Here is a 15,785-nt window from a genome sequence, read left to right on the forward strand (position 1 = left end):
TTGTTCAAGTCTGTCTATATCTTTTTGGATCCTGAGCTTATCTTCTGAGGTGTTGGCTATTCTTGCCAGCTTAGTGTCATCTGCAAATTTGATGAGTTCCCCTTCTATTCCCTCATCTAAGTCATTCAGGAAGATATAGAAGAGTACTGGGCCTAATACAGAACCTTGTGGTACCCCATTGCTTACTTTCCTCCATGTAGATGTAGTACCATTAAGGTTGAGTACAGTTTATCAGCCAGTTACAAATCCATCTGGTGGTGATACTGTCTATCCCACATTTTTCTAGCTTACCAAGAAGTAGGTTGTGTTCTACTTTGTCAAATACCTTGCTCAAGTCTAAATATACTATGTCTACAGCATTTTGCTGTTCTACTAATTTAGTCACTTTTGTCAAAAAATGAAATAAGATTCGTTTGGCATGATCTGTTTTTAACAAACCTGTGCTGGCTATTAGTTATAACTTTATTTGTTTCTACATGTTCACAGATCTGTTTGATTATTTTTTTCCAATATCTTCCCAGGTATTGATGTTAGGCTGATTGTTCTGTAGTTTCCTGGGTTGATCCCCCCCACTTTTTTTTTTTTAAAAAAAGATTGGAACCACATCAGCTCTTTTACAATCCTTCCAATCTGATAGTTTCCAGGTGCTCCAGGATTTTTTAAAAATACGGTACAATAGTTCTGAGATAACAACTGCCAGCTCCTGCAGAACAATTTATATTCATCAAGGTCACATGTGTTTTTTTACCATTTTCTTGTTTATTTTAATTTTTATTTCTAGTTTGTCTTTTACAGTTATGTTTTTGGTAGATTGGGCTATAGTTTGTTTTTGTGTGAAGACTGGTGCAAAAAATGAGTTATGCAGCTCTGGTTTCTCTCTATTGCCTGTTACTTCCTTGCCATCTTCTCTCTTTAGTGGACGGACTGTTTCCTTGATTTTTTTTTTTTTTTTTTTTTTTGTTATTTATATGTGAAAAAAAACTTTGTTTTATTATCTTTAATTTTTGTTGCAAGTCTTTGTTCATTCTGAGTCTTTGCTTTCCTGACTTCATCTTTGCAGATTCGGGCTATCTGTTGATAATTTGTCTTAGTTATGTTTTCCCCCAAAGGAAAAGTAAGGGAAAGAACATTGACTTCCTGCTGGTCAATGGAAGTTAAATGTAAGCAGTCATGAAAATGGTGAATTGGGACAAGGAGAGAAGAGAAGAAAGTTGGCCAGATATGGGATAAACAGGTAGTCCTTGACTTATGACCACAATTGAGCCCAAAATTTCTGTTGCTAAGTGAGACATTTTTAAATGCTTTTTGCCCCATTTTATGATCTTTCTTGCCACAGTTGTTAAGTGAATCACTGCAGTTGTTAAGTTAGCAACATGGTTGTTAAGTAAATTCTGCTTTCCCATTTACTTTGCTTGTCAGATCACGAAAGGTGATCACATGACCCTGGGACACTGCAGCTGTCATAAATACGAGTCAGCTGTCAAGCATCTGAATTTTGATCATGTGATCATATGGATGCTGCAAGGTCGCAAGTGTGAAAAACAATCATGTCACTTTTTGATGCTGTTGTAACTTTGAACAATCACTAAATGAACTGTTGTAAGTTGAGGACTACCCGTAATTGCCCTAGATCACAAAAGCACTTAGTGAAAGGTCCTGGCAGCTTCTAGGTATAAAATGTTTCCCTCTCCTTATCTAAAATATTCCTGGGATTATAGAATCTGATGACTATGGCAGCAAGAGAAGTTAAATGAATCAACAAAAACACTTTATATCCTGGGAAGTAGAAATGGATGGTTCTGATTTACACTGTCTCACCTTGTGGTATTCAGTATTTGCTTCATTTCAACACAAGCACAAATCACTTTCACAGATAGTGATTTGCAACATGAAAGTTATCTGGATAAGACCCAATAAAAGCATAGTTTTTTTTAAAAAAATGTATTTTCTTGTTTGTAAAAAGCATTGTACTTTTTAAGTTGCCTAATAGTATTTTTTTAAATGAATGGACTATACTGACTACAGATCCTCTTTGTTAATCAACTCAACAGAAACAACAACAAAAAAAAATGCACTTGTCTGGGTACATTTCACTGCATTCTGAGATACTCTTTTCCTTCTGTTGTTGTTGTTGTTAATTGTGAAGTTGTGTCCGACCCATTGTGACCCCATGGACAATGTTCCTCCAGGTCTTCCTGTCCTCTACCATTTTCTGGAGTCCATTTAAGTTCACACCTACTGCTTCAGTGACTCCATCCAGCCATCTCATTCTCATTCCTTCTGTGGGTACCTGCAAATTTTCCTGTAGTAACTATTATGTTATGTGTACTTTTGCCTTGTACTCCTTCCTTCATCCCTCCCTCCTTCCCTCTTCTTTTTTGTCTTCGAATATGTGTCTGCTACATATTTTCAAGTGTAAGAATGGTGGCATGTATTTTTTCCGTTGGTTTCTCCTGAATAGACAAGAGAGATCTTAACTTGTGACCATCTTCTCATCCTTCCTTACTAGAAAGTGCTCAAGAGTGATAGATGGTTTTAATTGGATCTTTAGGGTCAGTGGCTCTCAGCTGACCCCAGCAAGCAAGATCTACAACCTTTGTGCCCCTCTTGCCTCTGCTGAGCTTAGATGATGTTTCACATGAGAGCTTACCACTTGTTTTATAGAAGGGGATTGATGATAGTCCAGCAGCTTTGCAGACTAATATATTATTAATAAAATTTATTTGTTCAAAAAAGTTCCACTAGACTCCTTTTTAACACTTGTTTTGAAAATACAGGTGCAGGCGAATTGAATAGATTGCTCTTCTACTGAGATTGCAGTTGTTCTTGTGATGCTATGGATGAAAGATTCTGATAGGTTCCTTTAGAAAGTGTGATCCCCTGAAAAGTGGTGCCATGTGCAATGCATTTGTACCACAGTCTCTTCGCTATCCAGATTGAAAAAAAGTTGCCCTGGCTTTCATTCTCTTGATTCAGAATCAGGATGTTTAATCAAAATGTTCTTAAAAAAAAAGTAGAAGATCATCCACTAGCGGCACATTTTAAAAAATGGTTTTAATATAGTTTGAGCAGTATATCCATGCAGATGTATTGCTTGTGTATGGCTGTACAGTGGAGATATTATTTCTTCAGATTATCAAGCAACAAGAAGTTGCTTAGCTCTGAAACTCCTTTAATTTTCAGTTAAGGAAAATAATAATAATAAAAAGATTAGAGTATAAAGATTCTGGCTAAGGATCCCAACGAAGTAAATATACCAGAGCCATTTAGATCTCTAATGTAAGACTTTATTGGAAACAGCATACTGACACTATTGAATAGAAAACCAGGTCAGGCAATATGGTGGGAAAAAGATAAGTAAAAGAGTAAAACTTTCCCTCCCCTCTCTGACAGATCAGGTCAGGTCAGGTCACAGTGTTCAATTAATCTTCAGGCAGTTGTTATGCTTCTGTTTCTGTTCTCCACAACATTCCTCTTTGTTCCCATCTGATAGAATCCACCTGTGCATTCCAAACCTTCCCTTCTCCCCTCACAACTGTAGGTAAGCTAGAAGCAGCAAGGCAGTTCTAATGCAAGCAGTCTTCATAGCTTGACATAGGTTTTTTTAAATAAGAAGAATAAACTGTACAATTATTATTATTATTATTATTATTATTATTATTATTATGGAATTTGTTTTTTTAAATAACAAATTACTGACATACCCAGCCTTTAATTGGTAAGAAAATATGTCATTTGACTGTTGACCATTGGGTTGGCTCTCTCATTCTTCTGATGTGGTAATCTCCATTTCTCTCAAAAGGAAAAAAAAAATCCCCTCAAATGGAGACATGCTAGGATATAGGAGGATCCTATATCATAGCCGTCTCCAACTAGATTTCCCCAAATGTATTGTGATTATAATTTCTAGCATTAAAAGAAAAGATGATGATGTCATATGAGAATTCAGGGATCTAAAGACATCTAGGGGCATGGATAAGGACACCATAGAAGTAGTGAAATATCTTTCAACTATCTACTGAAAAAAGTTTGAATATTATTTATATATTCATTCCAGCCCTGATATTTCTGCTTCTTTAGCCTTTCAATACTTTATCAATAAAAGCTTCCTAGAATGTAATTCCTTAAAAATTATATATAGCTTCTGGAGCTTCTGTGCCCTTTTACTGGAGAATTATATTTTCCAAGAACCTCTGTGCTATGTAACAAAATCAGAGGAAAAATTAAGAAATACTGCTCAATGGCTAGTGCTTAAATACCCTGAGCTTGTCAGCTGAAAAGCTGACAGCCCAGGTTTGAGACTTGACAGACACAAGCTGGGATGAGCTCCCATTACTTGCCCCAGCTAACTTAGCAGTTCAAAAGCATGAAAATGCAAGTAGATAAATAAGTACCACTTTGGTGGGAAGGTCACAGCATGCTGGCTATATAACCACAGAAATGTTTTCAGACGATGTTGGCTCCATCAGCTAAGAAATGGAGATGTAGCACCACTGCTAGTGTCAGACACGACTGTACAGGGGAAACCTTGATCTTTACCTTTTGTGACTCTACATCAATATTTACAGTATATGGAGAGAGAGAGAGAGAGAGAGGGGGGGGAGAGGGAGAGAGAGAGGAATGTATCTTTGTAAAAAGTTTCACTTTTATTCATGGCAAAGATTTTAGTGCAAACATTATAGCTTCTTTTTCAGAATAGTTCTACACAATTCTGCCTTTTTTATCAAAAGAAATGTACCATGAGGATAAACATTTGGAAAACACATTAAAAAAAAACAAAGCAAATTGTGCTCATCATGAACATATTAAATGGGAAATGGTATGGAACTGACTTGGAAGGACAAGGGCAAAAATATAACAAATCAAAACCACATTGCTTAGCTGGATTGTACATTTGTTTTTGGTGACTTACCCTATTTTGTGACTTGGAATATATTCTAATAATGCAGAAAATGGGTTAATTTGACAATCTGGTTTAATGTAATGGTGCCAGCTCAGCTGTTTAGGCCTGCATTTGCTAATATGGCACAAATACTGTCTCTGGTGTCTTGTTGTTCTGTTGCTCTCTTGACAGTTGTTCATGTAAAAATGAAGCGGGTCCCCACCCTGCCTCTTTTGATTGATGCCCAGGCACCCCCGTTAGCTCTACTGGGGAATCTTTCCAAACCTCTCAAATCTATCCACTGCTAAGCTTTCTTTCCTTGATATGCTGCTCAGCGGATGTCAGATGCCGGAGCAGGGGCAGCTCTTTGGCCTCTGCATATGCTCCGTGTCAGAGGCAATTACTGCTAACATTAATAAGAGATCTGGCCTTCTGTCTGGCAAGCAGAGGTATCACAGTGGATCGCAAACTGCACGATGCTGCTGTTTTCTCTAACTGGCGCCATTGCTGTTCATTCAGGGTGCCTCTCCCGTTGAGGAAAAATATATGCTGGCTAAACATTAAGAAGCAAGAAATATGAGGCAGTGGGAACCCTTCAGGGCTCTTGGACTTTAACTTTTACCATCCCTAACTAAAATGGTTTGGGAGATGCTGCAGAAGAAGGCTAGCCTAAATATACTTCCAACAAAATGGCCTTTGGGAAGCATCTTTAGCCACAGCCTCCCATCTATAATATATCAGTAAACATACCAGTCTACTTTACAGGAAAATTGCACAAATGAAACAAAATCACCATAGTGATTTATTATTATGGTTCACACACAGTCAGCCAGATGTTCAGAATGGATTTGACATTTTTATCCAACTATCGAGTCCTTCCCAAGAGCCTGGGATTGGCAGAAGTGGATTATTGATGCTATTAAAGGTATGGATTTTGCATTTTTATCTACTTATTATAGTTCATCGCATAGTCAGCCAGATGTTTAAGTTAGATTTAGCATTTTTGTCCATCTATCAAGTCCTTCCCAAGGACCTGAGACAGGCAGATGTGGATGTTTGATGGTGTTGCAGGATGTGAGCTGTTCTGAGTAAAGCTGCTTTTTGCAACTGACTGATGATGATTTTGTGAATGTCAGTGGTGTTCAAGTGTTGTTCAGACTGTTTTGAGATTGTACTCCAGGTGCCTATTATTATATATACTACCTTTGCTGTCTTTTCCCACAGTCATTCTATTTCTATTTGTAGGTGCAGCAAATAAATTGAATGATTTCCTGTAAGGGACTTTAGAGGTCATTTAGTCCAGCGTATATTGCAGATGCAGATAGTAGAGTTCTCAGTCTATAGGTGACGATGATGATCATGTTATCCATTCAGTTGTGTCTGACTCTTGGTGATTCTATGGGCCAGGTCTTTCCACTTCTTCTGATCTTGTACTTTTCTTTGATTTTTTTTCTATACTCTGGCTAGTATCAGCTTTGAGGGTATTCAGCCACCATGTTGTTTGGTGGTCTGGTTTCCTTTTGCTACTAACTCTTCCAAATGTAATTGCTTTCTCCAGTGAATTTCTCCATATGACATGACCAAAATACGCAAGACATAGTTTTGTGATTTTTTCTTTCCAATGGCTTATCTGGTGTTATGCACTCCAGTACTTGCTTATTGGTCACCTTTGCTATCCAAGGAATATCTATGGAGATTCTCTTTCATCTAGGTCATAGTTGTCCAAAAGAAGTTTTTTTTTTTCACAAGGCAACTGGACTTCCTTGTTTTCTTTGAAGACATTTTGCTTCTCATCTAAGAAGTTTCTTCAGCTCTGACTGGATGGTGAGGAATGGAAGATTTATACTCCTTGCAGGCAGCTGGTCATTTGCATTCTTTTAGAGGCCATCTGGAGGTTTATCTGTGTAGTCAGGTTCACCAGAGTAGTGCAAATGGGTGTGGAACCTTCTTGGAACTATTGAAAACACTGTGTTATAGAATAGAGATAAATGATGTTGTATCCCTCTCCCAAAGCCTCAATACTGAAGTTTACAGAAACCCATATACACAGATCAATATTTACATTTTGATTCTCACCACCCACTGGAGCACAAAATGGAAGTTATTGGAACCCTTCAATACTAAGTTGAAGGCCTGTCTACCAGGAAAGATGGGAAAGAAAAAGAACTAAAACACATTAAGGAAGCCTTCAGAACTTGTGACTATCCCAAGAGAGCCTTATCAAATCCCCCAAAAGACCCAGAAGAAGCTCCTCCATAACAGTCAAAGAAGAAAACAATAAATGAAGCAATGTAGTAATTCCATATGTTGCAGGAATATTGGAAAAGCTCAGGAGGATCTTCAGCCAACACAACATACATGCACACTTCAAACCCAAGGATACACTAAGGCAGAAGCTTGTCCACCTGAAAGATAAAAGAGCAGGACACAAACTGAGCAATGTGATATATGCAGTACAACGTAGTGAGCCATATGCAGATCTGTACCTGGGGAAACAAAATAACCACTCCATAAATGTATGGCACAACATAGAAGAACAAACCTATCAGGACAAGAGTCAGCAGCCCACCTGCATTTAAAATACAAAGGGCACTCTTTCAAAGACAGCAAAGTCCACATTTTGGACAGAGAGGACTGCTGGTTTGAAAGAGGCCAACTATGTCAAAATTGAACAGCCCTCTCTCAACAGAGCGGGGGAAATATAACATCATTTATCTTTAGTCTACAACACAGACCTTTCAACAGTTCCAAGAAGGCTCCACACCCATTTGCACTACTCAGGTGACCCTGACAACACAGATAAACTCCAGGTGGCCTCAATGACTCTCTAAAAGAATACAAATGACCAGCTGTGTGTCAGTCAGAGTTGGATGGGAAGTGAAATATCTTCAAAGAAAAACAAGAAAGTCCAGTTGCCTCATGAAAAAAAAACATCTTTGGGATAACCAAGGAATATGCAGGAACATTCTCCAGCACCAATCTATAGATATTAAACAATAAGGATGGAAACTTGGAAGATTCACCACATATCATTCTTGGGTTTGGGTCTGACATCAATCTTGCCAAACTGAGGATTTGACAATCTGCATCTAAAACATACTCTGTGAACTGTTAGCAAGAGGCTGTCTTCATTCCCTTTCTCTCACACATAATATCCAGACTGAGTTTCCTCTTATCCTCTGGGATTCATTCCCTCCGTTCTGGAAATCTACCTGCTTACTATTTAGTCCTTCTTTTATTGCATATATACCTCAGTTTTCATCTCAAAAAAGCAACACACATAAACTACAGGCAGAACATCAAGCACACTATTCTGGCTGCCATCTTGACTTTTTTTATCACAGATTTCCTCATGAGTAATCCAAGTGGCAATGCTTCAACACGGTTGTGTTGTCATCAGAAGATTTTGTATCAGAGTTTCTAAATGAATCAGGTCTATTGTCTTTCTTTGATTTGTGTGCCTTTGGACAGGCCTTTCTTGCTTTGAGGATATAATGGCATGATTTTGGCTTGTGTGTGTGTGTGTGTGTGTTTGTATGCATGTTGTCTTCCTGTTTACTTAGTGTTAGCTAGACCTCTTAGGCCCTTTGTACATATTTTCTCCCTCCAAGACATGCCATCTATCATTATTCCCTATGGTTGTTATTTCTGAGTGCTTTAGGATGAAATAGGCACCAGGCAGTCTTTTTTTTTTTACTGTGGCCCTCTTTGACCCCTCCTTCCCCGACACACAACAAGCTTTCAACTGAAGCATTCTGAGATCCATTAAACTGAGCAAAGCTGTGGTTTTCCGCTGGGCACTATCTTTTGTTCTCCAGCCTTTTGAGCTCTTCTTTGTAACAGTCTAGTGTGCTTGTGGCACAGCATTTTTAGAAAGGGCACAAGCCACACAGAATGGAGGTAGGAAGGTGCCACAATATGGCCATTGAGAAGAATGTGTCTTTCTGGGCATTGGTTGAGGCAGACCCTAACCTTCAAAGCCATGTTTCTTCCTAAAGAAAACAGCACAATTCAGCCATCAAGCCAACAATGTGCGTCAGACAATGCTTGTTCCTAATTTGTCACACACTGCTTTTTTTGTCTTCTGGCCTCACAAATTATTGTTTTTGCTAAGATGACCTGTCTTTCTTTTCATCTAGCAACAACAGCAACCTTTTCGGCAGGATTGGTAACAAATGGAGAGAGAAGGCGAATGATTCTTCCTTTCCTACTTGGAGAACAGCTATATTAGTCTACTGAAGATTTTTGCTCCAGCTAGTCATTTCAAGAACTGTAACTTACCTGAGCTTCTGTTTTTTCCCTCCTTCTTGATCCCATTTTTTCCCATTATGTTCCAACTACTTGCCTGTGGTTAATTTAATCAAGGGTTACTCAAAAAGCCTCATTTGCAGGTTTGAATGACACTGAACTATAAAGTAGTTTCATACAAATACAATCAAATAGTTTAAAGTTTGGTGTGTCATGCAGAAATCACTGTTGGCTGTTAAGTCTGAGGGCAAAGAAGGGCATATTATTGATCTGTGTGAGTCACTTCAAGAATTTAATAAATGCTTTAAATAGCTGGTTATAGACATCTCTTTGCTGGGGTATGTTGAAACAGAAGCTAGGCAGATATCTCTCAGCAATGCTTTGGGATTTGAATTCCTGTAGTGTTCAAGAGTTGAACCATATACGGGGGAACAACCTGTGTAAGTGACAAAATATGAGCCATGACATTGTTATTTACTTATTTAAAAGATTTATATGACCATCCATCTTAAACCTAACTCTGCGCAGGTTACAACAATACAATCTAGTAACTATAAAATCATAAACTATAAAAATAAAAATCTGGCTCCTCAGTGGTCCTTTTGGGATGCCCTACAGCCAACTCCATATATTCTCATTCTATCCCAGAGCTTGGGTAAAAAGCCAGATCTTGATGACCTTTTGGAAGAATAAGAAGGTGAGGACCTACCAACTCACTGAGGGGAAGGTTTTCCATAAAGTATGGGCAGCCACAGAAAAGACATACTTCTAAGATCCCACTAGGAGGCAAAATTATAGAGAAGGAACATAGAACATGCTTACCCTACCTTATCTGATCTGGTAGGACAGGCAGATACAGAAAGATGGCCCCACATCATGATGTAATGAATGTAAATTCCCTACTTGAGTTGGACATTAGGAATATCTCCCCATAATGCTTTACAGCACTCTCTGGGCAGTTTACAATGTAAGCATTATTTGCATATTTCTCCCAATAATCTGGGTCCTCATTGTTCCAACCTCAGAAGGATGAAAGGCTGAATCAATCTGAGCCCTGTCAGGATTAAACTCCAGGCTGTGGGCAGAGTTTGCCTGCAAAACTGTAATTTGCATCATGACATCACTGTATGTATGTGTGCCAGCAATCCTAATTGGATGAAGACACCTGTGATTAGACTTCAGTGCTTAACTCCATGATCTTATAATTCTAATAAGTAAGTAAGCAAATAGAAGGATGTAGGAATTAGGCCTGTGAGGAAGAGGTTGGATTTGCTTCTGCAAGATGCAGTTTGCCTTAAGGAACTCTGTGTCACTTGGATGCCTCTTCTGGCTATAGAAACAGGTGGAGGAACACTTAATAGAGAGCAGTACAGCTGCTTTGCTTTTGCTTTTAGCAATAGCAGAGAGTGTTGCATTGCTTTTATTTATTTTATTTATTTCTATTTCATATTTCTAAACCACCCATTTCCCTCAGACTGCCTTTTTGTTGGACTGCTTTCAATTGAATGTTTTTGTTGAATCGCCATTGAATATCAAAGCTTGCACAGCCTGAGCAGGAACAGCAGCATGAATTCAGGGAAAGAAAATAAAGGCAATGTAAGAAAATAAATCTTATGAGGAAAGTGTGAAGGGACTGGAAGCAGAGCCAGTAGCTGGAAAAGAAAAGGAATACAATATCACCCTCAAAAGCTTGAAGGTTTGTCATGTAGGAGAGGGCAAATGCTCCTTTTCAGTTTATCCAGAGACAGGACTAAATTTAATAAGCTCAAGTTACTGAGAAGAAGGATATTGACAGTAAGAGCAACTTGCCACTGAAACCAATAACCTTGAATGGTGATGGTTCTCCCTTTGTGGAGCCCTTCAGGTGAAGGTTGAACAGGCATCCCCTGAAAATTAATTTGTACTAGAGTCTCCTTGCCTGTGATTTTTTTCTTCCATAAAGAGTTATTGATCCTTTCATTAGCATTGTATCTATACCATTCAAAGATTTTGTATCTGTCTAGGATTCCCCCCCCCCTCCTGATCAGTAAATATATGTGAAATGTTACTGAGCTAAAACATTCACATGCTTGCAGGTAAGGAGAGGCTACTAGTATCTCAGACATATAAATTCAGGGGCATTTCTCACAATACAATCATGTTGGAATTAGTGATAGGGCTGTGCATTACATTGATGAATGGAGAATGGTATGAAGATATATCTGGTCTGCAACACATTTAATCAGCTGTATGGTCTTGGGAAATGACATAGTTGTTTTAATGAGTTTCAGGCAAGAGATTATTTTAGATCCTCATGCACTTGAAGATATATTTTAAGAACCAAATTCAATGTTACCTTGCCCTATTCAATAATATCTAACTCTTTATTATTAATGGTGAACCAGGAGTGATTTATCATTGTGGTCTGTTTACAGCTTCTCCTTCAATCAAGCTTTTGGTGGATGATCCCATTGTGGTGAACCCTGGAGAAGCCATCACTTTGGTTTGTGTCACAACAGGCGGTGAGCCACTCCCAACCCTAACCTGGGTAAGATCTGTTGGTACTTTACCTGAGAAGATAATACTGAAAGGTGGGACATTGACCATCCCTGCTATCAATTCTGATGATGCTGGCACCTATAGTTGCATTGCCAACAACAATGTGGGGAATCCAGCAAAGAAGTCCACCAACATCATTGTCCGAGGTAAGAGTTTTCTTGGATTATACTTATTTATCATCAGATTAACTAGCAGTGCAACAATTGGACTGGATTTTACTATGAATTCCAGTCCAATTACATGATCTTAAGTCTTTTAATCTCTTAATATCATGTACTGAGCCGTGGTGGCATAGTGGTTAGAATGCAGTATGGCAGGCTAATTCTGTTGACTATCTGGGGTTCGATCCTCACCAGCTCAAGGCTGTCTCAGCCTTCCATCCTTCTAAGATCAGTAAAATGAGGATCCAGATTGTTGGGGATAATGTGCTGACTTTGGAAACCACTTAGAGGGGGGTGTAAAGCACTGTGAAGTGGTATATAAATCTGAGTGCTATTGCTAATGTGCTATTGCTAATAAACCCTTCAACTTCTTTTTACTAGAACATATTCATGAGAACAAATATGCAGTTATGTTTTAAGGTTTTTTTGTTTTGTTTTTTTAAGTCTATGTACATAAGTGATGTTGTTGATTTCTACTTACTTATAGAGACAGATTATCCACAAAGAGTTGTGTTTAGTAATGCAAGAAGCTATCATACAAGTCTACACTTTGGTTAGATCTTGTCCAGATTGTTCAAACATGCTTCACCTGAGACTACCCCAGATAAGACTGCTAGCTGGTGCAAGGTAGCAGGATCACATATTGAAAGGTTTGCAGTGGTTGTTAATTACTTAATAGGCACAATTTAAATCTGTAAGTGACTTGAACTGACCATCCAAGGGAGTTTCTTTCCCATTTGAATTTGTCTATATGTTAAAACTTGCAGGGAAATCTTCTCAGAAATACCCCTATGACAAAATTCTATCCAATGGAATATTGCACCTCTTTTGCTAGACATCCAATTATTAATCATCTTTAGTATTAATTTTAAAGAATCATGTTATCCTTTTTGCTCTTTTTAATGGAAAGGTAGGGTAAATTGAATAGGTCAATAATACTGTATATCCAAGACTATTTGAGCCATATCATCTGGCAGTAGCCTTCCAAGATTTTAGGCCAATGTTTTAATAAAACTACTAGAAGATGATGAAGATTGAAATTGAGATTTTCTGCATGGAGAGTATATGCACTATTATTTTGCATCACTATGGCCAATATATTCTGGTTGATATTTTAATTTTATGGAATCTTCATACTCAGGTTAACATAATAAGCAACAGGATTTGGTTGTTGCTGTTGCACTGATATGGGGGTGAACTGCAGCTTTCTCATCTAAGACCAACAGATCACTGCAAGGTTGTCCTCCAGACATTTTTTTTCCTCTCTTGCATGAAGGCAATTTAACAACATCAGCTTTAAAGCATTCCTGGTTTGCTATCTTACAAGCCTGAAGTTGGGGTTACTTGCCTGCAAATTTCATAAGACTATTTGAAAATATTTCTAAAGTAATCTGCAGGGGATTCTTCTTTCCCAAAGTGATCAAGATACGGTTTCTGCTCTTTCTGGGTATTGTTTTATGCCATAATACAGCAGCATTTCATTTTTTTTTTTACTTTTCCCATTTTTGTAGACTGTGTGATTGTGCTAAATATGTTTGTTCCTCACCTCCATCCCACTTGGCACAAAAGCAAAAACACCCTTCATGATGACTCTGCAATGAGGCACTTAAGGCACTTAATGGCAATGTAGATTTATGCAGTTATGTGTTCTTCTCTCCTGTTATGACTATTTCATGCCTTGGAGTCTCTTGATTTGCTCTTTCTGCCCTGCTACCCCCATCAACTGGGAAGTGAATTGCATGCTTAGACCTCTGGCAAGAGAGAACTCAAAAGGGAAGTTCTGAATTATTTCAGTGTTAGGCTCAACATCAATAACATGATTTAGATATAACAGTTTCCATCCATTTCCCCCTGTTTGATTGTTAACTTCCAGATTTTGAAGTTTGTAGTAGATCAGGTTGATAACATTGAGACTTGGGGAAATAGGGAGAAGAGGGGGATTGTCAGGTTGTGTGATGTGATGGATAGCTTGGTGGATGCAGTCAATAGAAAAGCAGATTTAAATCCCTAATAATGCATGGAAGCTACTATCATAATTTTGACAAATTCCCAGCCCATCATCCCTTTTTTCACTTCTTTTCAGTATAAAGATGTTCCACACGTTGGCAGGGATGGACTTTTGTCCTGCCCTCCAAAGGAGAAGACAGTCAAAAATTGACACATCTCAAAAACTAGGCCAACAAAGTCTTGTCTTATAAGAGTGGGGGGGGGGGCACCATTTATGCTGTTATTGTACGGAATGAGAAATGGAGAAGGTGATTCTTCCCCTTTATTGCTGTCTTTCTCCCCTACCCCAAGTATAGAGTCTTAGCTACCTTTCATTATGGTGATCTCTGCCTTTACCTGCAATTGGAGAGTGCTACTTACTGCTGCCCATATGTAGCCTTGAAGGACAGAGGAAAGGACCATTACCAAAGTAATTCAGATAAAGATAAAAGAGGTAAGAAGGGAAGGACGCTGCAACTTGAAAATATTGATGTCAGCCCTATAAAGTAGATCAGACTAAGAGACAGACACTGTGCAGACCTAAAGCTAATTTTATTAAAACAGCTATAATAACTTAATCTTGCAAGTCTTCCTTGTTCTTGACTCTTCCATTGGTGTCTTAGTAACAGATCTTCCTCTGTCATTTAAAGTCATATCATATACTCACTACATCATGAGAGCAATCAGAAAACAGAGGCAAGGGTAGGAGTCATGATGGCACAGTGGTTAGAAGACAGTATAGCAGGCTAATGCAGCTCACTGCCAGGAGTTTGATCCTCACCTTGTTGACTCAGCCTTCCATCCTTCCAAGATCAGTAAAATGAGGACCCAAATTGTTGAGGGCAATATGCTGACTCTGTAAACCACTTAGAGAGAGATGTAAAGCACTATGAAGCGGTATATAAGTCTAAGTGCTATTGCTATTGTCATGATGGGAGGGAGCAAGAGATCCATGCTGAGGCAGGGAACAGAGAAAAAAGAAGGCAGCAGAAACAGGGTAGGGTTTCCCTTTCTGCTCCTCTCTCCCCTAATAGCAAGAGTGGACAATTGAAATAGCCAAGACTACCAATAGCAAATTTGGGTGAGCCTGTGTTATCCTAAGCAGTTAAAAGGTAAATGATCCCAGAACTACAGAACTACATGGCTGGATGGAAGAGGATGCTGCTCCAGCAAGCCAATTAGAGCCCTGCAGATCATTGCCATACTGTACTTGAGGATCCACCCCCCATGAAAAACACCAAGTTACATAGAGGAGGTTTGTTCTGTTTTCCATAAGAAAATCTTATTTTTTTCCAAATAACTTTATCTCAGGCTAGCCCTAAGATGAAGATATCTCAGAGCTGAGAAAAGGAAGCTATGTGGTTGAGTTCAGAGTAAGGTTGTGTGAATGAGCTCCAGTCCACTTGGACGGAACACATTTTGTGGAGACAAAATGTTGTTCTTTAACATAGTACTTTGCTTCAAGAAGATGGGTTCAGTCAGATCCGTATCTTCTGTTCAGTAAGAGGGCTTCTCTGCTCTAATATGTAGAATTGTGCTGCTTCCTTTTGAAGGGGAACTTTGATCAAAGTGCTGATGAATCAAAGTGCCTTTTTGTAACTCTGTAGGATCATGTGAAGTACATCTATGAGAACCATCTCAGATGTCTTGAGGAAATGGCTGGACAAAAACAAGGCAATATTTTTCTCTCCTTAAAAAAGGAACAGCAGCATTTAAATGAATCAGAAGCATAAAGAACATTTTCAAAAGTGTACCCCTGAAATATCAGTGAATTTAAATTTTTCAATCTCTGTGTTTTCAGATGTATTATTTTCATTTTGAAAGAAACAAGAAAATTGTTTTCAATTGCTGTGGTGTAATATCTGTATTTATATCTTTCTAACTCCAACCATATATTCATACTATGAGTAGCCCACTCATATTGTATAAGCAATGACTAAGGTTTTTTTTTAACTATAACATCAGATATT

At 38.4% G+C, this 15,785-nt stretch overlaps 1 protein-coding gene across 2 annotated transcripts in view; it reads left to right on the top strand.

The window, feature by feature from the left end:
- MDGA2 (MAM domain containing glycosylphosphatidylinositol anchor 2) overlaps nucleotides 1-15,785 on the top strand; it is a 376,726-nt gene that overhangs the window by 106,406 nt on the left and 254,535 nt on the right. For both annotated transcript variants that reach the window (XM_039363106.1, XM_039363107.1), the window contains one exon: nucleotides 11,545-11,814. In XM_039363106.1, coding sequence (XP_039219040.1) covers nucleotides 11,545-11,814 — 270 coding nt within the window. The remainder of the gene's footprint in view (nucleotides 1-11,544; nucleotides 11,815-15,785) is intronic.

This window comes from Crotalus tigris, unplaced genomic scaffold, assembly GCF_016545835.1.
Source record: "Crotalus tigris isolate CLP2741 ecotype Arizona unplaced genomic scaffold, ASM1654583v1 scf7180000019550.566604, whole genome shotgun sequence".
Taxonomy (NCBI): Eukaryota; Metazoa; Chordata; class Lepidosauria; order Squamata; family Viperidae; genus Crotalus; species Crotalus tigris.